Source organism: Monodon monoceros, unplaced genomic scaffold (assembly GCF_005190385.1).
Source record: "Monodon monoceros isolate NGI ecotype Baffin Bay Population unplaced genomic scaffold, NGI_Narwhal_1 Super_Scaffold_13, whole genome shotgun sequence".
NCBI classification, from domain to species: Eukaryota; Metazoa; Chordata; class Mammalia; order Artiodactyla; family Monodontidae; genus Monodon; species Monodon monoceros.
Window position 1 is genome coordinate 60,696,466 of NW_021703769.1, and position 27,800 is coordinate 60,724,265.

Here is a 27,800-nt window from a genome sequence, read left to right on the forward strand (position 1 = left end):
ACTTAAAGTTATTATAAAAATATTTGCTATATTCCCTGTGCTAAACAGTATATTCTTATAGCTTATTTTATATATAGTAGTTTGTACCTCTTAATCCCCTACCCCTGTCTTGCCCCTCGCACCTTCCCTCTCCCTACTGGTAACCACTAGTTGGTTCTCTATATCTGTGAGTTGGTTTCTGTTTTGTTATAGGCATTTGTTTGTTTTATTTTTTAGATTCCACATATAAGTCAAAATATACCTACTTATTTTTCTATGTCTGACTTATTTCACTAAGCATAATACCCCCAGGTCCATCCATGTTGTTGCAAAATGGTAAAGTTTCATTCTTTTTATGGAAGGGTAGTATTCCGTTGTGTGTGTGTGTGTGTGTGTGTGTGTGTGTGTATTTATATGCCACAGCATCTTTACCCATTCATCTGTTGATGGATACTTAGGTTGCTTCCATATCTTAGCAATTGCAAATAATGCTCTTATGAACATTGGGGTGCCTGCATCTTTTCAAATTAGTGTTTTTGTTTTCTTTGGATATATTCCAAGGAGTGGGATTGATGGATCATATGGTAGTTCTATTTTTAGTTTTTTGAGGACCACCCATACTGTTTTCCACAGTGGCTGCAGCAATTTACATTCCCACCAACGGTGTACAGGGGTTCCCGTTTCTCCACACCCACTCCAGCATTTGTTATCTGTGGTGCTTTTGGTGATGGCTTTTCTGACAGGTGTGAGGTGATATCTCATTGTGGTTTTGATTTGCATTTCTCTGATAATTAGTGATGTTGAGCATCTTTTCATGGGCCTATTGGCCATCTCACTGTCTTCTTTGGAAAAATGTCTATGCAGGTCTTCTGAATTTTTTTTAATTGGGTTGTTTGTTGGTTGTCATGTCTCTTAAGTCTCTTTCAGTCTGTAGATTCTCCCTTCCTCTGTCATTACCCTGCATTTATTTGTTGAAGAAACCAGATCATTTTCTCCTGTAGTTTTCTGACGTTTTGTACTTTGCCAGTTATCTCTCTGTGGTGTCACCTAACAGGTCCCTTCTTCCCCTGCATATCCTATAATCTAGGAGTTAGGACTAGAGGCTTACTTTGGTTTAGGTTTGGTGTTTCGGCAAGGCTGCTTTATAGGTGTGGTATTTTCTTCCATCAAGAGGCTCATAATGTCCCATGATCATTGATTGTTTAGATCCATTAGTTCATTAAGGGTTGCCAAATGGTGATACTGTAACTCTCTCATTTCTTTTTCATCTTGTTAGCTGAAATACATCTTTAATAAAAAGGAAATCTTCTGTCAACAGCCATTTTGATTATCCTAAGTACAGTTTATACCAGAAGGGCAGGTTAAATGCTTGATCTTCTCCGTTTACTTACCAGTTTCAGAATTTGCTTCCCTGTTGTCCTCCAAAAGTGACCGATTTCTTTCTTTAGGATTATTAATAACTGAGTATTTTGACATTCTTGATGTATTTGAATACATTTCAATAGTTATTCTAATTGATGCTCCAACTGTCCCATCTTTTTTGAATAGGAGTCTCTTCAAATTATTCTCTGAGTCCATTTTTTAAATTTAACTTTTGAATTGAGGTACAGCGTACTTGCTAATGAGTCCTTTTAACATGATTTATTAGTCTTCGATAGTTTCCGTTCTCACACGACAAGATGTTCAAGTTATTCATGTACCTTTCCTGCCCCAGACCTGGAATCAGCCATTTCACAAGTTGGACCTCTTAAAATTTTTTTTAAATATAGAAAATGTTAGGTACATACAAAAATAGAGGGAAGAGAGTACTCATACCCAGCTTCAACAAGCATCAACTCATGGTCACTCCTAATTCATCTGTACCCCTCCACCCTCTCCCCACACCCCCAGTCCTAGAATTATATTAAAGCATATCCACACATCATGTTATTTCACCCCTGAATACTTTAGTGTGAAGCTCTAAAGAGAAGGACTGTCTTCTTAAATGTAACCGTTATCACACTTTAAAAGTTTTATTGGTAAGCCACTAATAGCATCAAATAAGTTGAATATGTTTTAACAGTTTTGTTGAGCTATAATTGACATACACATATTTAAAGTGTACAATTTGCTAAGTTTTGACATATGTACACACCTGTGAAACCATCACCACAATCAAGATAGTGATTATACATCTTGTATACATCACTCCCAAAAGCTTCTTCCCGCCCCTTTGTAAGCCCTCCTTCCCATCCCTCCCCTTTTTAATTAGTGTACAGTGGTATCTCACTGGCTTAATTTGCATTTCTCTAAGGATTAGTGATAATGAGCATCTTTTCATGTGCGTATTTGCCGTCCTTCTATCTTCTTTGGTGAAGTGTCCATTCACATCTTTTGCCCATTTTACTTGATGCTTAGTAGCATCAAGTAAGTTGAATCATATTTAAGTTTCTTTTATAATCGGGAAAAATATAAATGTACATTCATTATAGCAAAATTTACAGAAGTGAAGAAAATGAAAATAAATTGACCCTAATCCCACCTGAGATTCAGACATGGGTAACATTGCGTTTTGCTCTGTTTTCTTCTAGACAATTTTCTGAGTGTACTTAAAACAGCTGTTTTATTTTTGTATTCATTCCGCAGACATGTACTGACATCTCTTGTGAGCCAGTGGTCCTTTAGAAAAGGGATCTGAGTCCTGAATCAGGCAGGCCCTGCTTTCACGGCACTGACACTGTGGAGGTGGATGGCTACACATCTTAGATCTTTTCTTCACCTAACATTGTAACATGAGCATTATCCAACGCCCCTCCTATACATTCCTCCATGGCTGTATGAATTCTGGGCTAAATATCTACTGTAACTTCAGGACTGAGGTCACAGGTTTCACTTTTTCTCTATTATGCACAGTGCAACACTAAATATTTTATGCATGAGGCCTTCTGATTTTTTTTTATTAAGTGTTGCCCACTGATTACTTTCCCGAAAGGTTGTGTTCTTCTAAATGTGCCTAGGAGCTTGCTTCTCATCCCCCTATCCCTCCCCACCCATGGAGAGAGACTGGATCTTTCTATAATGTAGCCTAACAGATGGATTACTTGGCCTCTTCTTCCCATTCATTCATTCATTCATTACCAGTGCAAACCACGTGGAGGAGGGCGTGAGACTGCGGAAGGAGCATGGGTGGGGAGCGGGCAGCTATTGTTGTAATGAGTCCCTGCACCCGCCTCATCCTCTGCAGGCCGTGAACCCAGGCAGGTCCCTGTTCCTGCTGTACGCCCTCAAGAGCTCCCCGAGACTCTGTCTGCTGTACCTCTACCTGTTTGACTACACAGACACCTTCCTGCCCTTCATCCATACCATCTGCCCTCTGCAAGAAGACAGCTCCGGGGAGGACATCATCACCAAGCTTCTGGTGGGTCTGGAGAGGGCCTTGAGGGGCTTCATGCTGCCGTTCCTCAGCGTGGGATGGAGTTGGAGACATGGCTGGCGCCTGTCAGGGAAGAGGAAACAACAGAGGCTTCATTTGAATTTTGCAAGGAGAGCCCCTACGAAAGAAAATACAGCAGGAACTTCCCCACTCCCAGAAGCCTGTTTGGTTTCCTGCATTGCATAGCAAGAGGGGTTACCCTCTGGACTTGAAATATTTAGGGGAAAAAACCCCAGCTTTGCTTCTGTTATAAAAGAAGGTAGCATAGGTCCAGATTGCCCAAGGGTTAGATCTGTGGGCCCTCCAGCTTGGTAATCTGTCTCTTAACAGGATCCCCAAAGGATGATTATTTGTCCTGCCACAGGGCAGGGTTAGTATCCGTCCTGTTGGCCTCAGAATAATAAGCTGTCATCCAGCTCACTGATGGGAGTCATCACGTCAGCTGACCACAGGGCCTTTGGCAGGGATAGTTACCCACCACAGCTCTGATGGATTCCTTCAGAACTGTCAGTGGATCCCATTGACTCAGGGTGATTGTGTCTAGTTGGTCATCGGAGGGTAATGTCCTTTACATTGGTACTTTTGGGGCAGTCCCTCTGATCCGTTTATATCGAAAGTCACATGGATATAGGAATCATCGTATATGATGTTGAAACAGAATTCCTAAATCTCCAAAGACCCTTTTCTAAACACTTGAATCAAATGCCTACCTAACTGACCTCATCCTTGGGTGTAGTTTTAAGCCTGCAGGTTAGCCCCTTTGCACAGTGTTTCTCTGATTACCCAGTTTTCAGCTGTTCCCTGCCCTTGCTGGACTGGGAGCACAGAGACCCCCTGACCTTTCCGTTTTAAAGAGCCCCATCAACCCCTGCCCGCTCATCACACTGACTTTCTTCTTGGGATGCTCAGTGTCTGCTCCGTTGTACACAGTCTTGCTTGGCTTTCATTAGCCTCTGGATGCCTATGAGTTGTTTAAATGCTCTTGTTACAGATTACCTGCTAATTCTGTAAGGAAAATTTTTCATTTTCCCAAGATTACTTTTTAAAGGTATATGTTTACTTTTCCCATGACCTGTTATCATTCTACCACAGATGAGCTGTTGAATTGAAATTGTTTGAGCTACCCTTGCAGTGGTGAAGAAATTGTAAAGCTGGTTAATTTTTATTCATTTCAGCCTCATTATTAATAATGCTTAGATTACTCATGCTTAGATTTTTTTTTACTTCTGAGCTTCCACAATTATATAACAAGCATCTCAGTTCAGCCTCTTTGGTAACATTTATCCAGTGTAAGATTAATTATTACAAGGTGAGTTTGTGGATGGAAATCTCATTTTAGATTGTTGCATATGCGTGTATGTGTATGTATGTTTTAATAAATGTAAAACTCACTGGGATAACCACAGTATTTTGTGTAAAAGTCAATCCTCATGATTTTTTGTGTCCATTTTTATGTAGTTTTATTTACTTGTGTGTTATTTTTAAAGGATCTTAGAGAGCCCACATGGAAGCAGTGGAGAGAATTCCTTGTCAAGTACTCCTTCCTTCCATACCAGCTGATTGCTGAATTTGCTTGGGACTGGCTGGAGGTCCATTACTGGACGTCACGGTTTCTCATCGTCAATGCCATGTTACTCTCAGTTCTGGAATTATTCTCCTTTTGGAGGACCTGGTCAAGAAGTGAACTGAAGTAAGTGTGTTTTTATGTAGGAGACGGTTGGAGCAACAGAGACTGGGAAAGAAATACCAAGTGGAGGTAGAAGTCCTCTGTGGAGTGTTGTTCAGACTCGAGAAGAGGCCCCAGGCTCTGGTTTAGAAATACTGCTTAAGCAGCAAACAGGAAAATGCCTTTGTGTCGGGGCTGGGGTGGCTCTGGTGGCGCTCACTGTCAAAGTGCATCCCACGCGCCTTCTCCCCATGCGATGTGCCGGCTAATTCCTGCGGCACGGGGCGTGAAGGGCTTCAGTAATTGAGGAATAAACAAGTGAGAATAAGAGGGTACTTTATGGAAAGCAGCAGTGTGGCAGAGCATAAAGGGATTTGATGAGGAATTCTGTAGGCATGAGTTCTAGTCCTGCACTGCCACCAGCTGGAACAGTGATAATTTCTCTGGATTAATGCATAAAATGAGAGAGTTGGACTAGACAGTCACTGAGTCAAGTGACTCTTGGTTGTAAGTGAGAGAAACCAACCTAAATTGGCTTTCCTACCAAGGGACATGCCCAGTGAAGGCTTCCTGCATGGCTGGACCCAGAGACCCGAATGCTGTCATCAGGGCCACCCTCTCCCTCTCCCTCTCCCTCTCTCCCTCTCCCTCTCTCCCTCTCCCTCCCTCCCCCTCCCCCCCCTTACAGCTCTCCTCTGTTCAGCCTCAACAACGTCTTTGTTTGGGGGCCCTTGATCACTCTGGGTGTCGATCTGAGCAGCTTAGCAGCCCTGGAGGAAAGAGCACTTCTGAGGCTTGTGAAAGCCTGAGGCTCACATGCCTTTGCTCTGATTGGCCCAGCCTGGGTCACAGCCTCCCCCTGCCACCCCAAACCCATCACAAGTGCAGGGGTTTGTGGGCTCCCCGTGTCCAGATGCAGGTGTGCACTCACAGCCTCTCCCCCAACCAGGTGCTAGCTGATGCCCCAACCAGACCACATGGAAGAGCATAGGAGAGGGAGACACCCTAAAGGGAAACTCAAAAGGTGCTTCCAGAGGACAGGGTATGGCTGCTGGGCAGGCAGAAGTAATGCATCAGCACACCAGCATCCTTTCAGCCTGAAACAGCCCATGACGTGAAGGGGTCTTGGCCTCATCCATCAGGAGCAGCCTTATAAATAGTTCTGAGAACCTGACAAGCATCTCCCTCATTTATTTCAATTCAGTGAACTCACTTATCCAGGCACAGTTGATTGAGCCCTACTCTGCCCCTGGTTCTCTGCTGGACACCACAGATCTTTTGGTAAAGAAGACAGTTTATACTCTGAAGGCCTGCAGCCTAGCAGAGAAAAGATTATGTTAAATACGTACAAGAGCGACCCAGCAAAGCAGCGGGTGGAGTTGGGACTGTGCTGGGGAGGCCTCGCCTGTGGGACCAGGCGTGGGGACTGGGCGACAGTGCCCTGAGGAGGCACCCTCTAGGCTGCGTCCTGGGAGTTGAAGGTGGAGTGGTCAGGAAAGGTATGTCTGGGGCACTGGGGACAGGAAACAAGGTCTCTGCAGCACTGGCAGCCAGACCGCATCGGGCAAAGGCCCAGGGTCTGAGCGCCTCGGCGCTGTCGTTAGAAACGCCATCACTATTCTGCCTCTCAAATGCTTCTCTTCCTTTTTCAGGACTGTGCCTCAGAGGATGTGGAGCCACTTTTGGAAAGTATCAACACAGGGGCTTTTTGTGGCCATGTTCTGGCCCCTCATCCCTCAATTTGTTTGCAACTGTCTGTTTTACTGGGCCCTGTACTTTAACCCAATTATTAACATTGATCACGTGGTTAAGGAGGTCCGACGGCTGGAAACCCAGGTGTTGTGACTGACGCTGCCCAGCCTCTGAGGGACTCTTCCAGCCTCCCTGCCAGCCAAGCTCTGATGCTTAAGTGCGGTGAGGGGGATGGGGAGCGGACACCCTATTTTCTGCCCCTAGTAAACAAGGTGCTGCTTTGTCTGTCAAAGGCTACAGCCAGGTCTTCTCCCTCTGCCTGTGGCAGCAGGGACTGGCGCCCCAGCACTTGGCTGACAAAGCCACCGTGCCTCCCACCCAGCCACCTTCCTCGTGGGGTCTTGGGAGGCCCAGTCCACGACACCTGGCAGGGACCCAGGGTTCTCAGAGGACATGGAGTGGGTCTCAGTCCCGCTTGCGCTAATAACCTCAGTGACTGACACAAGTCTCCCAGGGCAAGTTGGAGCCCTGAGACTGAGCCCAGGGCCAGGCCTGTCCTCTAAGTTAAGTTTAGGAGAACAGGAGATTTTGTCATAGGCATGGCAGTTGCATATAAAAAACACAGAGGAAAAACCAAAATCCGGTTGACGACTCTGTCCTATTTAAGAGTTGCTAGACGGTTTCAGAGTTAAACCTCTGAAAGGATTCAGTTCAAGATTAGAATGATGGTGGTTAGACTTGCCATCACTGTTTTCTACTTGTAATCGTTGAAAGTTTGCATCTCTTTTTCTGGGGGAATTGAGTGGGATGTCAGGCATTTCATGGAGGGTAATTCACATCAGGCCGAGCTGCTTCAGTGCTACTTAAAATTGTTGTTTTGGGGTTTACTTTGTTTTGTTTGTAAGAATTTAATTTGTAAAATCCAGGCTAGTCCGTTTGTTTAAGGAAACATTTTGTACATTGACCTCCCACCGTACACTCTGTTCTGATGTATAAAACAACAAGTATAATTACACCAAGTGCTGTAATTGTAAATATGAAATGAACTGTGGCCTTTGATTCCCTTCCAGTGTGACAGTAGCAGGTGTGAAAGGCGGTCAACCTGAAGACTGGCCCTGCAGAGATAAGCTTGCATCCAAAATGTTTTTTTGTGACTCCATGAACCATTCATTAACCCTTTGTATCTTTGAAGATTTCACTCAAACATTGCTTCTGAAAGTTTAAAGAAGTTACTTGAAATAAAAATAAAGATTCTTTTATACAGGTAAAACTTCTATGTAGAGAAAAATAAACTGTTTAGGAAGCATGAAGAAAATCTGCATTGCTCAGTACAACCTACTGGTCACACTTAAGTCCCCCAGCCTGACGTGGACATTGAGCCGAGGAGGAGCCACGGAAGGTTTCTTAAGTGAAAGGAGGGAGAATGTTTTCTTTCCTCCTGTGTCTGTTCATCAGGCCCTAAGGCTGCCTGACTTTACCTGTTTAACCCTCGTGACCTGCCGGAGACACTGATAGCCCAGCCGATCTGCAGTACCTTCATGTCCCTGGCCTCATGCCTCGCAGGGTTACTCTTCTTTTCAGATGAAGAGATGGAAGCTGGGTGGCACTGGTGGAGCTGGGCCCAGGCCAGACTCCCAGTCTAGCACTCCCCACCTGCCCCCCCTCTTGGCCTCCCCCCACACCATCCCCACCCACTCCCCAAATCATGCTTCAAAGATGAGTAATACCCACACGTGCTCTGTCTGTGGGGGGATTGCAAAGCAGTCTTGGCGGAGAGCAAACAGGCTGGCCTGGGCTCTCCCTCCTTATCGCCTGCAGGAGGGACAGGCATATCAGAGCCAGGGCCACCGGCTGCCTCTCCGCCCTCAGACCCTCTTGGCTCGGTGTGTCAAAATGGGGAGTCTACTTAAAATATTCAGACCCTTTAATGCAAGAATTCCATTTCTGCAAATCTCAGTTAAGGAATAATAAAAGGGTGGGAGGGGGGCAAAGATTTATTCACAAGCATCCTCACCACATCAGTAATTGATAAAAATAGGAAATATCACCAATGTCCAAAAGGTAGCAGTCTATAAAATAGTATCTAATACAGCTGGAAATGTATCTAATACATTTGGAAATGAAGTTTCCAGAGATTTTTTTTAAAGACATGGAGAAATGGAAAAAAGCTTATGAAAATCATACAGTCTAGAGTCTCAATTACACTTTTAACACATTATAGACAATACCGATGGGAAGCACACTAAGATACTAAAAGTGGTTATTGTGGACTGAGAACTGGAGTGGGGTGTTTTCTCCTTTATATATTTCTCAATTTTACTTTTTTTTTTTTTTTTTTAGCAGTGCATAGGTACTACTTTTGTAATCAGGAAATAAATTTTAACTGTTAAAGGTGCAGTGGGATAGGACAGAAGACTCGAGCTAACAACTACTAGACTTGAACTTCACAAGGTTGGGCATTATGTGGCCATTTTGTTTATTGCTTCAGCCCAGAATCGAAAGCAAGGCCAAGCACATGGTAGGTGTTTGCTGACTTTTGACTACCTGCCATCGGGAGCAGGTTAGAAGACAAGGCTCAGCTCTTTTCATAAAGGTTGAACCTCAAATGGTACCAAACCTAATACAGTCATAAATACAGTTGTGGTTTTATAAAATAGGCGTGGGACTTTTGACATTAAGCTGGAAACCAAACTGGCTCCAGCCCCAACTTCGGGACAGGAGTGAAAGCAAACACGAGGGTTTCAGCTTTAACAATTGGCCCCAGCTTCCTCCTGCAAAGAACTGAATAAGGCTGTTGATCCGCAAAAAGAAGTTTTATTTCCTTGTGCAAAAAAGACATTTCAAGTCATGCTAGTCAGCCACACTTGGGCGAATCCTTCCCACACAAGAAACGGGGGTAAAAGAGGTACTTTAAGTTGTACTCAGTTTTGGCTAAACAGTAAGCAATCTCCCGGTCACACTTGCACATGAGTTCTTGGCATTTGTCCTCCACTGGTCCTGGAAGAAGTGGGAAAACTGAGGTTAGAGCAGGGACTTGGAGAGACTGGAAGATAAATGCAAGGGAAGCCAGTAAAGCTGGGGACAAGGAAGGGCATAAATTGCATCTGGGCAACACTTTGACAGTTCACCACGTTATCTCTCTCATAACTCCCGAGGGAGGTGATGTTCAGCCCATTTTACAGAAAAGGAAATTGAAGTTGCCAGGGGAGTGTTTTCAGAGAGGAAGTCCAAAGTCCATATGCCCTTTTAGCTTCTCTTCTGTGTCAGTATTACACTAGTGCATTTAAGGATCCATTTAGATAAGCAGTAGGTGCCTGGGAACCATCCAGGCTTTCTTTTTTTCAGAATGCCTTCTCTGCTAGTTCCTAGCTGTGTGGTCTTACCTAAACTTTCTGAGCCAAGTCCTGATGTAGATGGGGGCACCATCTGCTTTGCAGGTTTATTGGGAAGCATGGGTGAGAAAGCCTATGTAAAGTGCCCGGCAGGGGCTTGGCCCTACGCATGTAACTCCATCAATGTTGGTTCTACCTGCATTTCTCTGCCTTTTCTCTCCAGGTCTCTTTCAGATGCTCCTTCAAGAGAACAGTTTGTTCCCATAGCCAACATAATACTCAATGGTGAAAAGCTAAAAGACTTCCCTCTGAAATCTGGAACATGACAAGGATGCCCACTCTTGCCACTTCTATTCAACATAGTATTGGAAGTCCTAGCCACAGCAATCAGACAAGAAAAAGAAATAAAAGGTATCCAAATTGGAAAAGAAGAAGTAAAATGTCATTATATGCACATGACATGATACTGAATAAGAAAATAGTTTATTTTAGGTAACAATCATATATTCCATCTCTTCCTTCCATCCTGGGCCTACCTTATACAGGGGTGCAAAGGTTGCCACCCAAAGATAAATCTTCTGCCTTGGGAATTCCACTGCTAGAGAGTCATTCCTTTAGGTTGGAAAGATTTTGTGATCTTCAAGTTGTATCTTATTAATTTAGAAGGTATAACAGCTATGGATATGTCATCTGCCTTTGACTGTGGGTTTTTAATTATCCACAAAATGGGGGGAAAAAACACCCACTATTAAATCTTGCCAAATTTCTTCCAGAGGCACAGTGAAGCATGAACTTTGGAGGTAGCCAGCTTGGCCATGGATATAGTTCCTTTGGGCACATCACTTCATCCTTCCCAGGCTGTTTCCACAGGGGCCACATGAGGATACTAAAAGTACCTACTTCTAAGGGCTGTTGGGAGAATGAAAAGAGACCAAGTCAGTAAAATGCAGGGCATACAGCAGGTGCTTATGAGCTGCAGCTGACCTCCTTAAGCTGTCAGCTAATCTTTAAAGATCCCCTCTTAAAATGCACAAGTTCCATGGAGATCCTAGCAAGGTGAAGCATGAGACTCAGAAAATTCATCAGCTTCTCTCAGGGCAACACTTGGAGAGCTTGGCAGCACCAGGAGGGGATGGAGCGATGAGTGGGGGAGGGGTGGGGGATGTCAAGCAGGAGGCAGGGGGCCCGGGACCCTCTGTAATGAGCTGAGTTGATTAAAGGTGTTTATCTGCATGACTGCACACAGGGTTTCCCAAACTCAGACCCATAGCAGCTTCAAGATGCTAGCTTTAAATCCCCTTTATTTCTAATAGTAAGTCAATTATTAAATAAATTATGATTTAATTATATTAAATGGTATTAAATTGCATCAAATAAATTCTATCACTGACATAAATGGAAAACCAAAATCTTATACCACAAATATAAGAAACTGACTAAAAATCAAAGAAAGCAAAAACAACAACAAAAACCAATGAAGATAAAGTCCTAATATCAAAGTCTAGTTAAATGCTGTTGCCCACCTGAAAGCTGCGAGCCCCCAAATTGGAGTGTCTTGGTTTTAAAAAAAAAAAAGGGAGATTAGCAAGTGTAAGAGAGGTTTACCCTCTCTAGCAGTCAGACTATCGTGCAACTGATACTTCCTCCTTGCCTAATTGGAAAAATTAACAAAGGACTGAGAGGGAAAATCTTTCTCCCTTAAATTCATTTATTAAGCTTCCCAGGGACTTACTTCCCTGGTGGTCCAGTGAGTAAGAGACTACGCTCCCAATGCAGGGGGCCCGGGTTTGATCCCTGGTCAGGGAACTAAGATCACAAGACATGCGGCGCGGCGCGGCCCAGAAAAGAAAAACTGCCTTGGTTATAATTCAGTAAATGGATAACAACAGAAAAAGTCAGGATGATGGGAGCTGGTGTTAACTGTGCAGTTATGCGGAGCCAGGCACTGGGCAAAGGGCTGGCTCTATGGTCCCCATCTCACCCAGTCCTCTCAGGGCAGTGCTATTGGCACCCCAACCTTACAGAGGAAAAATCCAGGAAGGGGTGTAGGGACTGGGCCCCAACTCAGCTCTGCCCGACCCCAGGCCTCCTGGCTTGTCTGCAGGAAGGGAGTAGGGTGTCAACTCGGGGCACTCGCCCACCCTTACAAATTCAAGTTTGTAACAGAGGATTGTTTAATAGAGTTTTTTTTTTTTTATATTGGAGTATAGTTGATTTAGTTAGTTTAGTTAGTTAGTGGATCTTGTTAGTTTCAGGTGTACAGCAAGTGACTCAGTTATACATATATCTATTCTTTTAATAGAGTTTTAATGACATGGAAAAGAGCTTATACTTAAGAGGAAAATAAGGGGTACGAAACACACTGCTATGTTTTTTATGTATTATGCACTCAAAAAAGACAAAACACCACCACCACCACCAGAAGTTAATCAAATTGATGTCTGGGTAGTGTCAATGGGAGCTTTATTTCCCACCAAACTTTTACATTTTGAAATTTGAAACTCTTCTACTTTGAGCCATACGGTGCTTTCATCGTGGAAAAAGCAATCTCAATTAACCAAATTTGAAGGGCAGCTATTTCAAAGTTTAGTTTACATTATTTGTTAGACATAAAATACCTATACCACTCAGTGCCGAAAGGAGGTGGCTTGTGGGGACTTTGGTGGCCTTCCTCCTCCCTAATCTCTACCAGGTCTCTCTTTAGCCCCTCCCCAGCCTCTACAATAAACACCATTTACATTTTTTAAATGCTCTTGCCGAGTAAATACCCCTCCAGGACAAGTTCTCTAATCCCCTTTCAGGCTGCTCTCCAGTCCTTTCTACATATAAATTCTAAGGGCACCTCAGATACACCATTTGACCCAACAGTTCTAGGACTCCATGCTACAAAACCCTCTCACAAGTGCACAAAGACTTAGGAACAGCCATGGTCTCTGCAAAATAAAGTACATTCGTGGTACTGGCCATTCTCAGTTGGGGCCCCCGGGGGGCATTTGGCAGTGTGCGGAGACATCTTTGGTTGTCACGTGGGGGATTGGGGGTGCTACTGGCATCTGGTTGGTAGAGGCCAGGTACGCCGCTAAACTCTACAATGCCCAGGACAGCCCCCTCACTGGAGAATTGTCCAGCCCCAAATGTCCAGTGTCAAGATGGAGACACTCTGCCATAGGTGATTGTCTGGCTTTAAAAGAATGAGGCTGACCTAGATGTTCCAAGATGTCTAAGACACTATATTAAGTGAAAAAAATAATAAAATATACATAGTGTGATCTGATTTTTGTTATTGTTTGTTTGTTTACACATGCACAAATCTGGAGGAAAAGATGCCAAACTTAACAGAAGCTAGTTAACTCTGGTGGATGGAGTGTAACTTTCAACATTTCTGGAATGTTTTAATTTTTCACAACAAAGGTGGATTAGGTTTGAATCAGAAAAAGCATGTGGATAAATGGATGGACAGACAGATGGACAGATGAACAGATAGATAGATAAAAATAATATGTAAAAATTGGTAAATGAACCCGCTGGTGCAGGAGCCAGCCCTTCTGCCTGTAAAATTTCCATGGGCCGCTGCACAACAGAGACACGTATACCCTCGGAGCAACGTGACCTGGTGGGGTAGGGACTTCTGAGGAAAGAGCCATTGAAGCTCCAGGGTTGCAACCGGAGGACAGCTGTCTAAGGACAGGGTGACTCGCATGAACACTCCAGCCAGTTCCCCTTCCCTCCCCCAACCATGAGCGAGTCCCTCAGCTCCACCTTCCAGCCAAACATGTCCAGAAGCCCCCCTTCCACCATCTCCACTGCCACCACCTGCCCAAGCCACCTCTCACCCAGATCCCTGGGACAGCTTCATACAGGTGCCTGACTTCCACCCTTGCTCCCTCCAGCATATGTTCCATGCAGCAGCCAAAAATGCAGTACGGTTAAAATGCAGATCGGATCACGTCCCTCTTCTGCTCAAAACCCTCCCTGGCTCTCCATCTCCCTCAAAGGAAAGCCTCCAACGGCCTGGGGGATCTGGCCCTCATCATTCTATTATCACCTACTACTCTCTCCCTGGGTGACTCTACTCCAGCCTCACCCTCCTCAAACCACCCAGACATTCATCCCTACCTCAGGGCCTTTGCACCGGCTGTTCCCACCACCTCTTCCCAGGGCTCCTTCATTCCCCAAGTCTCTGCTTCAATGGCATCTTGTCAGTGAGACCCTCTCTGACCCCTGAGCATTCTGGGGTGAGGACACATTTTTACTGAGGCAAAATTCCCGTAACAAAATTTACCACTTTAAAGTGACAAGTCAGTGGTATTTAGTACCTTCACAATGTTCTGCCACCACCCCCTCTATCTAGTTCCAAAACATTTTTATCAGCCCAAAAGAAACCCCATATTTATTAAGTCACTCCCCAATTCCACTCTCCGGAGTCCCTGGTAACCACAACTATGCCTTCTGTCTGTGGATTTGCCTAGTCTGGACATTTCATATACATGGAATCATACAATGGGTGACCTCTTGTGTCTGGCTTTTTTTTACTGAGCTTCACGTTTTCAAGGTTCATCTATGCTGTAGTTGGTATAATACTTCACTGCTTCCTCTTCCGACACAGCACTTGTAAAAACAATTGGCACAGACACTATTTACTGCTCTCCTCTTTTTAGACCACAGAGCCTTGCTTCTCTGTTTTGCCCCAAACCTAGCAGGGAGCCTGGCACAGAGTAGATTCTCAATAATAATTTTTGGAGAATACAGAAAAGCCATACATTGTTTCTGATTCTTATACAAACCCAACACCAGAGTTTTATTATTCCCATTTTACAGATGAGGAAAGTGAGGCTCAGAGGGATTTAGTAACTTGTCCAAGGCCACAGACCTGACCCAATGCCTATGCCTCCTTTGTGCTCCCACCCTTTTCCCTGAGCAAGAAAGATCCTTTCAAAAGCAAGGCTGGGTCTCACTGCTCCATGGCCTCAGGAGCCCAACAGCTTCATGTTATTCAAGAATAATAAAAACTGAAGAGGAAACCTAGCTCCCAAGGGTTAAGTTTAAAATAAAGGCCTGCCAGTAAATATTATTATATGCTTAACATTGAAAAAATATATATTTAAGTCAGGCCCATAAATGGAAAATGGGCCACACCTATAATTAAGCAAACAACTATGTTCAGAATGTTTCCAAACAGAATAAGAATATTTTTAGCAAAAAAAAAAAAATGCATAATAGATATTTTGGTTCTCTTCGTTTGGTTCAGGGAGGGCAGCTCTGTAAACAGTCACAGATTCCACCAGCAGACACACCAATAAATATTTTACAAACATCATTTTTACATGGTTAGGGGCAAGCAGAACATGCAGATTGAAGGAAGAAGAGAAAGGTCTTTAACACGTTTCCCACTCAAGGCCCACTTCTCCTCTCCACCCACAGTGGAAGGGGGCAGTTTGGGGACAGGGAATATGCCCAGAAGTGGGCTTATCACCACCATGTTAAGCAAGTCACTTCTTTCCCTGGGTTTCATTTTCCCCAATTCTAAGTGAGAGGGTTGGATGAGATGATGTCTGGGGCGTTTTCAGTCCTTGATGTTATGTCTCCATATTAATTCAGTTTTGCTCTGTGCCAACTCCTAATTCAGACTCAGAGGATACAGCTGCGAATCCATGCATATCTAAGAACACCTTTCTACGTAACCCTTAGGATAGCCTCCTTCCCTCTAAAGGAGAACAAGTCTGCAGAAGCTGGGGTTTTAGTGGAGAATCACACCAGATCCTCAGTTCTCTCAGGTGGAGGTAGTGGGGGTCAGAGAGAGGTTCAGATGAGGATGAGGGATAGAGAAGAGGGTAGGGAAGAAAGTGACAACTTCCATCCAATTTGGTTATCACGTTATAAAACTTCTTCCATCTTTGCAACACCCATCTTCCAGGTAAGGAAACAGGCTCAGAGACATCACTGATCTAAGAGCCAAGTGATTTTCAACAAGAGTACCAAGACTGGGCTTCCCTGGTGGTGCAGTGGTTAAGAATCCGCCTGCCAATGCAGGGGACACGGGTTCAAGCCCTGGCCCAGGAAGATCCCACATGCCGCAGAGCAACTAAGCCCATGCGCCACAACAACTGAGCCTGCGCTCTAGAGCCCGCGAGCCACAACTACTGAAGCCCGGGCACCTAGAGCCCGTGCTCTGCAACAAGAGAAGCCACGACAATGAGAAGCCTGCGTACCGCAACAAAGAGCAGCCCCCACTCACCGCAACTAGAGAAAGCCCGCGCGCAGCAATGAAGACCCAATGCAGCCATAAATAAACAAACAAACAAACAAATAAATAAATAAAATGATATGGAGCAAGTTAACAATAGTTTTTAAAAAAAAGAAGTGGCCGGTCATGTAAAATGTACAGTGATATCAGATTATGTTATAATTATCCTCATTAAATACACGCTGCTTGTGGTTAAAGACAGACGATAGACAGAGAGAGAGAGAGAGAGATAAACAGATAGAGAGATAATGAAGAATTTTTTTAAGGCCAGAATTAAATTTAGGAATAGAATGGTTTTTGAATAACGTTATAAGCCAGAAACCTACTCTCTTGGTTAAAAAGGACCAGCAAGTGACCCAGGGATGCTTCAGCTAACGTAACACTGAACTGAGAGTTTCTCCTAATTTCACAAAATTAGAAGGATTGAAAGAAAATTGAAAGAGAAATTACTTTCTCTTGGGGGGTTCAGAGTTACACAGAACTGTCTTCTTGTCCTTCCCCAAATCCTGTGCTCACTGAAATAGTGCCTGGTCATCTTCACCGGAGGTTCTGTGTTGGGTCATTTCTTCACCAGACATTAATGACATCTACTAGGCATGAAGCACGGTGACACTGTCACTTCATCCTTACAATAGGCTGGCTTGATTTCCGCCCCCAGTTTACCAATGAGGAAACTGAGGCCCTGAGAGATCAAGGCTTGGCAATGTCACAGAATCTGAATCATGGACTAAGCTGTTGGCCAGAGGCCAGGGTTTGCAAACTCAGACATCCCCTGGGGCAGGCAGTGCTAACGAGCGAAGCAAAGGGGATACATCAGACCCAGGTGTACTCTTCATTTTGACAAATAAATGGGCTCACCATTCCCATTTTTCTTGAAGCATTCAGCCTTTTGACCTACCTTCTGTTTTCCTGGGTCTGATAGAAATATTCCTTTTCCATAACAAAATCAACAGCACAGGAGAAATGAACTATAGTAATTGACACTTGGCCTCAATGTCAGGCAGACAATAGGGCATGGTGGAGACTGGGGCAGATGGGGAGAGATGGGCCCTGCCTATACTTGGAAGTCCCTCTATGCTCCAGCCAGTGGTTGCTACCGGGTCTGATGCTGGGAACTCACCACACAGGATGTGCTGATTGACACACTGCCAGGAATAGCGCTCCATCTTGGGACTGCAGCCAGCAACCTCGGCACGTTTGTAGCAGCAGTCGTGGGAATGACAGCACCTGTGGGTGGCAGACCGGCGGGTGGGTGAAGGCAGGGATGCTCTCTTGGCCATCCTTCTGTGCCAGGACTTCGGGTGAGTGAGGACCCACAGGGGGACAGCATCTTCTGGTCCAAGCCTTCTCCCTGAGAATCCCCATCTTGGGAGATAATTCCACCGATCTCAGTGTGTCCTGCGCTGCCTCCATCCCTCTGCCACACTCGAGCCTGGCCCCTGCCTGCCTCACTCTCTGAGTCTCCGAGCTCCAGCCACAGTGGTCTCTTCTCTGTTCCTGGAGCGAGCCACACCCTCCCCACCTCCTGACTTTGCCCACACTCTGCCCCCTGCCTGGGAGAACTTCATGCCCCCTCTTCCTGCTCTAGGTCTCAGCCCGAGTACCCGCCCCCACCCCCAGGATGCCATCCAGATTCCACATCTCCCCAGGTTCTGACAGTCTCCTGATCACACCCTCTCCTAAGCCCAGGTTCCTTCCCTCCGGGCAGGTTTTTGACGAGACCCTAATTAGGGAGAAGACTGATTAGCAGTTGTCCTCCCTGACTGAGACCTCTGTGAGGGCGGGGCCATTTCTGTCCTGCTCCCCACGGTGTCACCGGTGTCCAGCCTGCCACGTAAGAGCACCTCGAAAGCAATAGTAATGATAATAATAACATACAAATTCCCTGAGAAACACCCACCAATGTCTGTAAACTTGTCCATCGTGCAATCATCCACTGCTCTTGCTTCCATCCAGCCAGCAGCCCCACCCTGCGCTGACCCCTCAGTAGGGTCTGGCAGGGAGACGTCAGCCAGATTCCACTCTGCCCTCAAGGAGCTCCCAGTCTGGCGGGGAGAGGCAGACAAGCCACCAGGTGCAACGTGTGTGGCGAGAAGTGCTGGGATGTTGGGTAAGGAGAGGGGCTTCTGGGAGCCAGAGAAGTGCCAGGCCCAGCTGGGCTGCAGGGAAAGCTTCCTAGAGGAGGTGAGGCCTGGGCTGCACCTGGAAAGATGTGCAGGAACTAGACAACCAGAGTGTGGGAGGGAGGGCAGGGCCCACGGCAGGAACCTCCAAGGCACGAGGCTGGATAAAGACCTGTCAGTGACAGCTACATCCTCCGAGCTCGGAAGAGACAGTCACATTCCACGCCCCTGCCCCCCACCAGCACTAAGTGGAAATGGTGAGTGGCTGTGTCTCTTTAAGCCTCAGGGACCTCATCTGTAAAATGAGGATCACCATCATACCTGCCTCCACGGATGGCCGTGGCCCTGAGGGCAAATGAAAGGAAGTCGTGGCAAGATCCAAGCCCGCAGCCTCGCACAGAACAGGCCCTTCTCACACAGCAGCAGAGGGCAGTGATGGGGGCGTGAACCTAGCCAGGCTGCCTGGGTTCAAATCCCAGTTCCCACCCCTCACTCTCTATGTGGCCCCAGGCAAGTTGATCTCTCTGTGCCTTACTTTCCTCATCTCTGAAATGGGGTTTTGTGAGGACTCAAAGGGGTTCTCAGAACAGTTCTGATGCATAATAAGTCTGATCAATGATGTGCAATTTTTTTCAGCTAACATAATCAATCACTCCATGGCCAGACGGTGGGGGGGGGCAGCTGGCACCACAGTTTGGCCTCATTGGCCGTGTTGCTCAGGATGCCCTCTGCCTGCAAGTAGTACCGCGTGCTGGGATCTTCCTAGCCCAAACCCCAACCTCGTTTTTGGGTATTTCCTCATAGGTGATATTTCCTTACTGACCCCAGGGGGTGGGATCTTCTGGCCCCAGCATGCACTCACCAGTCAATGGCATCCCTGGGCTGGCCATGGCCACCCAGGCCACAATAGCAGCCGTAGTTCATGTAGGCCATGGCGGTGCGGGTGCCAGCACAGTGCACAGTCCCTGCCAGTTCTATGAGCCCACGTCGGTGCACATGTGACCTCTGGGAAGCTGGGGTGAGTAGGGGGAGACAAATGTTAGAGGCTGCAGGTGGGGGCTGCCCTGGCCCTGGGGAAGGGCAGCAGCCTGAAAAGGGCCTGGATGACTGTCTCAGTTTGAATCCTGCTTCTTATTCCTAGCTGTGTGACCTTGGACAGCTCAACCTCTCTGTGCCTTGGTTTCCTCATCTGTGAAACAGGGGAATAAGGGGATCTCACTCCCAGGAATGGAATGAGATCATGCATGTAAAGCACCCGGCACACAATGAGCTCTAACTATTGTTATCAATAACTTCAAGGCAGCCATGAAGGAGAAAACAGGTCACAGAGCCACAGCATCTGAAACAACTCACACCTCTGGGCCTTTGCACAGGCTGTTCCCTCTTCCTGGAATGCCCTGATCCCCAATCCTTTGCCCTTATCAACTCCAGACAGAGTCAGATTGCAAGTCGCGCATCAAACGTCTGTCCAGTTGCCTGTGCTGGGCACTGGACATCAGAAGTGAGCTGAACAGAGTCCCTGCCATCAAGGCGGGCTCCTTTGCGGGGGCTTCCCTCTCCCTGGGTCTCCACTGCCCCCATCACTGCCCTCCAGACTCTGGCTCAGGGCCCTTTGTATCTCTTATTTTCACTGCCCGGCACAGCTTCCTTCCACGCGGGGAGGCCCTGCGGCCACATCCCAGCCATTTTTCTGGATCCCCCATGTGGCTGTGACACATAGCAGTACATAGTTGGTGCGACTGGAACCCCTGCATCTCACATGGAAGAAAGAGGAGGCCCAGGTGGGAAGGACAGCCCTAAAGTCACACAGCCCACAAGAACCTGACCTGACTGGGGGCTTCTGACTCCCAATCCAGTGCTCCTTCCTCCTTGCCCAAGGAGGAAGGGAGCCCTGCCAGGGTGACAGAGCTTAGGGGCATCAAGGGGTCCACTACTCGGGGTAAGGGGCCTCCAAACCTGCTGTGAGGTGGGCATCAGAGAATCCCAGAGCCACTCCTTCTTCTGGTGAGGGTCATGAGTCCACTCTGGTGCTTAGTCAAAATACACAATCAGAGCCACAGTAAGGAGATGCTATCACTGGGACCTCGCCCTGCACCGGGCACTGTGCTCCCCAATTTATAGGCGACATCTGTTGTCAACTTCCTTGTCTCGTGGGTGGCTATTCTCCCACTTACAGATGGAGAGACTGAGGCTACGAGAAGCAAAAGGACCCATCCCAGGTCTCAGAGCTGGTGAGCTGCTGAGCAGAAACTCATGCCCAGGCCGGCCTGATTCCTGGGAGCCTGCTCTCTGCCCACTGCTCCAGGACTGAGGATCCAGAGGAGATTTTTGCATTGCCTTTAATCATCATGTCTGTTTCAAGTCTTTTTATCTAGAACAAGAATTCATCATGCTGACTTTTTTGAAGAGTCCAAACCAAAATTCAATTCAATTTTTTTTTTTTGGCTGTGCCGCGTGGCTTGCGGGATCTTAGTTCCCCGATCAGGGATAAAAGTGGTGCCCCCGGCGATGGAAACTCGGCGTCCTAACCACTGGACCACCAGAGAATTCCCTCAATTTTGTTTTTTTCTCAGTGGGAAAAGCAGCATATTCGTGTAGGGGACTGGAGATAAGTTAAATAGAAACAAAATGTAAAAACGAGTTTAGAGTTAAAAGCTTTGCCTTCCTCTCTGGATGACCCGTCCTCCTCTCACAGGACTTCCTGAGTGCTGCCCCCAGTTGCCCACACCTCTGCTTGAAACCTCCCCAGGCTCCCGTCCCCCTCCAGGTAAAGCTCAGGGTCCTCACTGATCAGAGGCCCTGCAGGAGCTGACCCTCCCCCCGCTCCAGCACCCTCTCTCAACGTGCCCCACATGGACCCCACTCATCATGTCCTGTTCCTCCAGTTAAACTGCCTGTCACATACACCCCGCGCTGCAAGTGCCCTCACCCCATCCTCACCCAGCTCACCCATCGCCTCCTTCTAGAATCTGCTTCACCCCCATGTGACCACAGGGGCCCTTGTCACGCTGTGCCACTGTCTGCTCATGGGCATGACCCTTCAGCCTGGACAGATCTCTGCTGCAGGCAGCTCCGGATCCCCTGGCATGCAGTGGGCTTTCAGAAAAGCTTCCTTGACCCCTGGATCCACCAAGCCCCATGGAACACTCCCAGTCTAAGCACATCTGGGGACTTCCTTGGCGGTCCAGTGGTTAGGACTCTGTGCTTCCACTGCAGGGGCGTGGGTTCCATCCCTGGTCGGGGAACTAGGATCCTGCGTGCCACGTGGTGCAGCCAAAAATAAATAAAATAAAATAAAAACTTGAAAAAGAAATAAGCACATCTGACAGGACCCCAGTTCCAAACCCACACCCTAAAGCTGTCCCCAGAGGTCTCCCCACCCTGACCTGACCCACCCTCTGGCATCTCAGGGTCCTGGACTCAGCCCTAGGGAGAACCCAGGCATGGGTGGACACCCAGCACTGGATTTGTAACCAAGGCAAACACTCCCTCCGTGCCAGCTTAGGTGGGGCAGGTCATTCTGGGGGTTGTTTGCTGTGTCTGCCCACAACAGCCTCTGCTGGGAGTGCCAAGGCTGTCCAGGCTTCCTGTGGGTCTGAGGGTGTGTGTGTGTTTGTGTGTGTGTGCTTCTCTCTGTATGTGTGTCCATATGGGGCTGTCTCGGTATCCCTGAGTGTGGGTGTGTGGGTGTGGGTGTTTCCCTCGTGGTGTCTTTGCCTGTGTCTGTGTGTGAGCCTGTCTGTGAGCCCAGCACTTGAGTGCCCAGATGAGGCTAGGGGCGTCCTGTGCCTGTGTGTCTCTGTGCTTGTGGCATCCGCACATGTCCCTGTGGGTAATATGCCAAGGGGACCTATCTGAGGGTGACGTTGAGAAGGGGACATTGCGTTCTTCCCCAACCCCAGGTAGGGCTGGGCCCCTTCTTCCCCTGCTCCTTTCAGCCTCTCGTGTCCCCCTGGTGGTCCTACTGCAGACCCCAGGGACAGGTGGAGTGAAGGCTCAGTTCACAGGGCACCAGGCCAGGTGGATGGGGAGGTCTGGTCACTGGAGAGGGAGGGTGCCAGTGAGTGGAGAGGGTTTTGGGGGAGGACACTGAGGCCCTGGGGGAGGACTGGGCTAGTTCTGGGTCCCTGGAAGCAGTGAATGAGGGGCTCTAGGGGAGGACAGGGGGGACGGTGTGGGGGGACAGGGCTCCCACGAAGCTGGGAAGCAACGTGTGGGTGGACCACAGAAAGGAGGGCTGGGGGCTGTAGGGCTCCTGGGTCCCCTGGGAGGGCTGGGGAGGCAGGGCTCCTGGCACCCTGGGGAGGACTTGAGGAGCCCCAGGAACTCCTGGGTCCTTGGAGGGGGCCCAACCCTCACTCACCTGAGCTGAGCCCGAGTCCGGGTCCCAGTAGCAGCAGCAGCGACAGCCCTACTGGCGGGCACAAAGACAGTGGACCCATCGGAGGGTGGCAGGAGTGGGGCGGTCTGTTGGGCCAGTGTAGTCACCGAGCCCGCCGAACCCCCTCCCCGAGGCCCCGCCCCCGGTCTCTCTCGCGCGGGCCCGGGCGGAGCCGCCAGGGGCGGCACGTGGGGCGGTGCTGGGAGGCCGTCGGGGCCTCTGCATCTTGATCACCGAAAGGGGGCCGGGCCCGCGGGGCGAATTCGGCCCCGGGATGTCTCGGATTGGGGATTGCGGAGAATTACGGAGGAAAGGAGTTTAGCACAGGTCGGGTCGCGGAGCAAATGCGAGGTACTCTGTTGGTATTATCATCACCTGCGGGCAGCTCCCAGAGCTCACCTGGGCGTCCGACGGGAGGGGACTTGGGGGAGGGGAGGGACTGGAACGCTCTTTAAAACTTTAAATGTGGGAAGCCTGGCGTCCCTGATTCCCCTGAAACCAGCTCTCCCGAGGGGGGCAAAGACTTGCTCAACGTCACAGAGTGAGTTCTGGTAAAAGACAGAGCACCAGTGGTGGGAAAGGGGAGTGAAGCTGCAGCTGTGTCTGAGCAAGCCCCCCACTCCACTCCCTCCCCTTCTCAGGCTCTTCATCTGGTCGAGGGCAACAAGGCCTCTGAGGGACCTTGTGAGGCCGGGAAGAGGTACACAGTAGGTGCTCAGTATCAAAAAGAGATGACAGTCGTGGCACACATCTGTCCCCCTTTGTCCCTGGTGCTAGCCCTACCCAATTAGTCATAACTACTTCTGAGAGTGGAACCCTAGACCCCTCCCCATCCCCACTGCCAAGCCCTCCTAAAGATACTGGCACCTAAGGTGACGTCACATCTCACCTGCTACAGTGTTGTAAGGGCATCAGGTGCATGATCTTATCACAACCTCAGACCCCTGGTGTCCCCATTTTCACAGTAAGAAACTGAGGCTCAGAGAAGCTAAGAACCAAGAAGCAGGGGAAGCCAGACTCAAATTCATTTCTACATGGTGCCGAACTCCTGTCTGCCTCCTATGAAAACCTGCGGCATCAGGGCATCCATGTGCCATACTCTGAGGTTACTCTCTCCCCACGAGAGTGAGCTCCTCAAGGCAAGACCTAGGTCTCTCGAATGCCCAGCACTGGCTTGCCTGGCCCAAAACAGGTATCCAATTAAGGCTTGCCCAAACAGCTTATGGGTTTCAGACTCTCCAAAACATGGGGTAAAAACCATTTTCTTTCTTCTGAAGGTCTCCATGGGCAACAGGGGATAAAGTATCCCACATAAATCTAGGGAGAAAGACTTTTTTTTTATGAATCAGAAAAGCAATTTAGTGTCAATAATGTATTAATCCACCAGGGACTTCCCTGGTGGCACAGTGGTTAAGAATCCTCCTGCCAATGCAGCAGACACGGGTTCGATCCCTGGTCCGGGAAGATCCCACATGCCGCGGAGCAACTAAGTCCATGCGCCACAACTACTGAGCCTGTGCTCTAGAGCCCATGAGCCACAACTACTGAGCCTGCATGCCACAACTACTGAAGCCTGCATGCCTAGAGCCCGTGCTCCGCAACAAGAGAAGCCACCGCAATGAGAAACCCACATACCACAACGAAGAGTAGACCCCACTCGCCGCAACTAGAGAAAGCCCACATGCAGCAACGAAGACCCAACACAGCCAAAAATAAATAAATTTTTAAAAAATGTATTAATCCAGTTGATGAAGAGTCCATACCTCGCACTGCCCTCCTTCAAATGTGAAGATGCTGCTGTGTCTGTCTCACCTCTGCAAGGCTTTGTGCCTGAGATCCTCTTCTGGTTTAGGGAGAAAGACTTATGCTTTCAGGGAGTTCCCAATCACTATGCATGGAGGAAAACTCATTTATACTGATGTGTTCATTATAATTAAGAAGTCAGGAAATCTGTTTGCAATATTGGAACTTTTGTACCCCAAACTACTGTTTTAACTCGTTATCCTCAACCATCTGCAAAGCTCATTTATGCAGAATAATTTGTTCCCAAATATGTTAAATAATTGGAGCATTGAGACCATCACCAAATATACTAATGACCTACTCTCTCCTTAATTAACATATTTAAAATAACCTAAATTATAAGTCTGGTCCAGAGGTGCCTCCGTTGAATGTGCTGAGAGATGAGGGGAAATGACACAATGTGAATGGAGCCAAAGCATCTCACTTGCTAAGGGTGAGTTAAGCATATCAGTTAACTGTCCTCAGTCTAACTACATCTTCAGTTTTCATCCTGGTCTATGACAAAAGGTTGCTACAATGTTTGGTGAGTAAAATGATTTCTTCTAGGTGATCGAAGTGGGTGCTCCTCTATGATTAGAAGATAAAATAACTCTATGCATACAGTGGAGCATGTGAATCTATGCACATGCTCCAGCTTTTGAGACCACAAATAATAGAGCAGTGAATCCTGATACAGACCAGCACACCCTTTAACCCAGCAACTCATTTCTAGAAATAGCTCTAAGAAAATAAACTCCTCAGACAAGATTTATACACAAAGTTGATCCTTAACAAAGAGCAAAAGCCTAGAAACAACCTAAATATACAACAATTAAAAGGTAGTTAAATTATGAGATTTTCATATGGTAGAATATGCATTCATTCTAATATAGTGTTTTTGAAGAATATTTAATGGTCATTTTTAAATACTTTAAAAAGTAGAAATTTACAGTATAATACTGCCTTTATACTTACAGATCATACAACAGAGAGAGAGCCATATATAGACATATCTATATGCATATACCCACTACACATGCTTACATGGGGCTGTCTCTGGAACAAGCAGAAGAGTGAAGAAGAAAAATCTGGAAAATGAATGAAGCATATCGAAATGGTTACTGGTTATCTTCTGTTGGTGCAATTGCACGATTCTTATTTTTATCTTTGTATCTTTATTTTCCAAATTTCTATGAGAACCTAAACTCTTGTGATTCAGAGAAAAAAATTAAAATTAAAACAAAATCAGATTAATAAACTGTAATTCAAGAAAGCTTGTCTATTGAAAAATTATCTTGATATTATTCTGAAAACTCAGAGACATGGATATAAGGATAAAGATACCCATCCATTTTGGGTTTCTGTTTTGCGGTTTTTGAAAAAACTTTATATCCCTGTGGTTACCAGGGGCTGTGGGAACAAAGAGGGGAGTTGTTGTTTAATGAGTACAGAGTAAAACAATATGCATTTACCTCTTGATTCAGGAATCCCATTCTAAGAATCTATCACAAAAATATATTGGCAAAAAAATGAAATGGCATATGCTCAAGGCTATTCATTTTAACAGTTTTATAACAGCAAAGTAATGGAAAAAAACATAAATGCCTATTAATAGGGGAATAAATAGGGTACAACCTTACAATTTTAATAAGTTTTCATCAGAAACAGTACAGTTTGTTAATTGAAGTAGAGTTAATATATAATATTATGTAAGTTACAGGTGTGTACTATAGTGATTCACAATTTTTAAAGGTTATACTTTATTTATAGTTATTATAAAATATTGGCTATATTCTCATATTGTACAATATATACTTGTAGATTATTTTATACATAATAATTTGTACCTCTTAATCCCCTATCCCTGTATTGCCCCTCCCCCCTTCCCTCTCCCCACTGGTAACCACCAGTTTGTTCTCCATATCTGTGAGTCTGTTTCTTTTTTGTTATATTCGCTAGTTTGTTGTATTTTTTAGATTCCACATATAAGTGATATCATACAGATCCTGAATAGCCAAAACAACCTTGAGAGAGAAGAACAGAGCTGAAGGAATTATGCTCCCTGACTTGACTATGATTCAAAGCTACAGTAATCAAAACAGTATGGTACTGGCACAAAAACAGATACATAGATCAATGGAACAGAATAGAGAGCCCAGAAATAAACCCATGCACTCATGGTCAATTATTCTACAACAAAGGAGACAAGAATATGCAGCGGAGAAAAGACAGTCTCTTTAATAAATGGTGCTCTGGAAAACAGTACAGATACCTGTAAAGGAATGAAATTAGAGCATTCTCTAAGACCATATAACAAAAATAAACTCAAAATACCTAAATTAAAACTGAAAACCACAAACCTCCTAGAGGAAAACACAGGCAGAACACTCTTTGACATAAATCGTAGCAATATCCTTTTGGATCTGTCTCCTAAAGCATTAAGGAGCAATAAGGAAATAAAACCAAAAATAAGCAAATGGGACCTAATTAAACTTAAAAGCTTTTGCACAGCAAAGGAAATCGTCAACAAAACAAAATGACAACATACTGAATGGGAGAAAATATTTGCAAATTATATGACCAATAAGGGGCTAATATTCAACATATGTAAACAGCTCATACAACTCAACATCAAAAAACAAACAACCTGATTTTAAAATGGGCAGAAGAGGGCTTCCCTGGTGGCGCAGTGGTTGAGAGTCTGCCTGCCGATTCAGGGGACATGGGTTCGTGCCCCAGTCTGGGAAGATCCCACATGCCGCGGAGCGGCTGGGCCCGTGAGCCATGGCCACTGAGCCTGCGCGTCCGGAGCCTGTGCTCCGCAACGGGAGAGGCCACAACAGTGAGAGGCCCGTGTACCGCAAAAATAAAATAAAATAAAAATAAAAAATAAAAAGCAGCCCAAAAAGCTTAACAAACACCTCACCAAAGAAGATATACAGATGGCAAAGAAGCATGTGAAAAGATGCACCACATTATATGTCATCAGGGAAATGCAAATTAATACAACAATGCAGTACTATTACACACCTATTAGAATGGCCAAAATCCAGAACACTGACAACACCAAATGCTGGCAAGGATGTGCAGCAACAGGAATTCTCATACATTGCTAGCAGGAATGCAAAATGGTACAGCCTCTTTGGAAGACAGTTCAGCAATTTCTTATCAAACTAGACATACTCTTAC

General features: G+C 46.5%; 2 protein-coding genes across 3 annotated transcripts in view; one reads left to right on the plus strand and one right to left on the minus strand.

Annotated features, from left to right (window-relative positions):
- The window catches only part of BFAR (bifunctional apoptosis regulator), a 28,390-nt gene extending 20,606 nt beyond the window's left edge, over positions 1 to 7,784 (plus strand). For both annotated transcript variants that reach the window (XM_029221850.1, XM_029221851.1), the window contains exons 6-8: positions 3,203 to 3,376; positions 4,879 to 5,081; positions 6,710 to 7,784. In XM_029221850.1, coding sequence (XP_029077683.1) covers positions 3,203 to 3,376; positions 4,879 to 5,081; positions 6,710 to 6,902 — 570 coding nt within the window. In that variant the 3' untranslated portion in view covers positions 6,903 to 7,784. The remainder of the gene's footprint in view (positions 1 to 3,202; positions 3,377 to 4,878; positions 5,082 to 6,709) is intronic.
- A 1,819-nt stretch (positions 7,785 to 9,603) lies between these two features.
- PLA2G10 (phospholipase A2 group X) lies at positions 9,604 to 22,890 on the minus strand. The gene is made up of 4 exons (XM_029220849.1): positions 22,812 to 22,890; positions 19,311 to 19,461; positions 17,446 to 17,552; positions 9,604 to 9,746 (listed from the first exon to the last, which is right to left on the minus strand). Exons 1-4 carry the CDS (start codon positions 22,888 to 22,890, stop codon positions 9,604 to 9,606), a joined length of 480 nt encoding a protein of 159 aa, XP_029076682.1.
- Positions 22,891 to 27,800: the final 4,910 nt, after the last annotated feature.

Coding starts and splice junctions, on each gene's coding strand:
- PLA2G10 (XM_029220849.1), bottom strand. CDS start 22,890: ATGGGTCCACTGTCTTTGTGCCCGCCAGTAGGGCTGTCGCTGCTGCTG. Junction 17,553..19,310: donor CCCAGGGATGCCATTGACTG/GTGAGTGCATGC, acceptor TGCCACCCACAG/GTGCTGTCATTCCCACGACT. Junction 9,747..17,445: donor CAATCAGCACATCCTGTGTG/GTGAGTTCCCAG, acceptor CACTTCTTCCAG/GACCAGTGGAGGACAAATGC.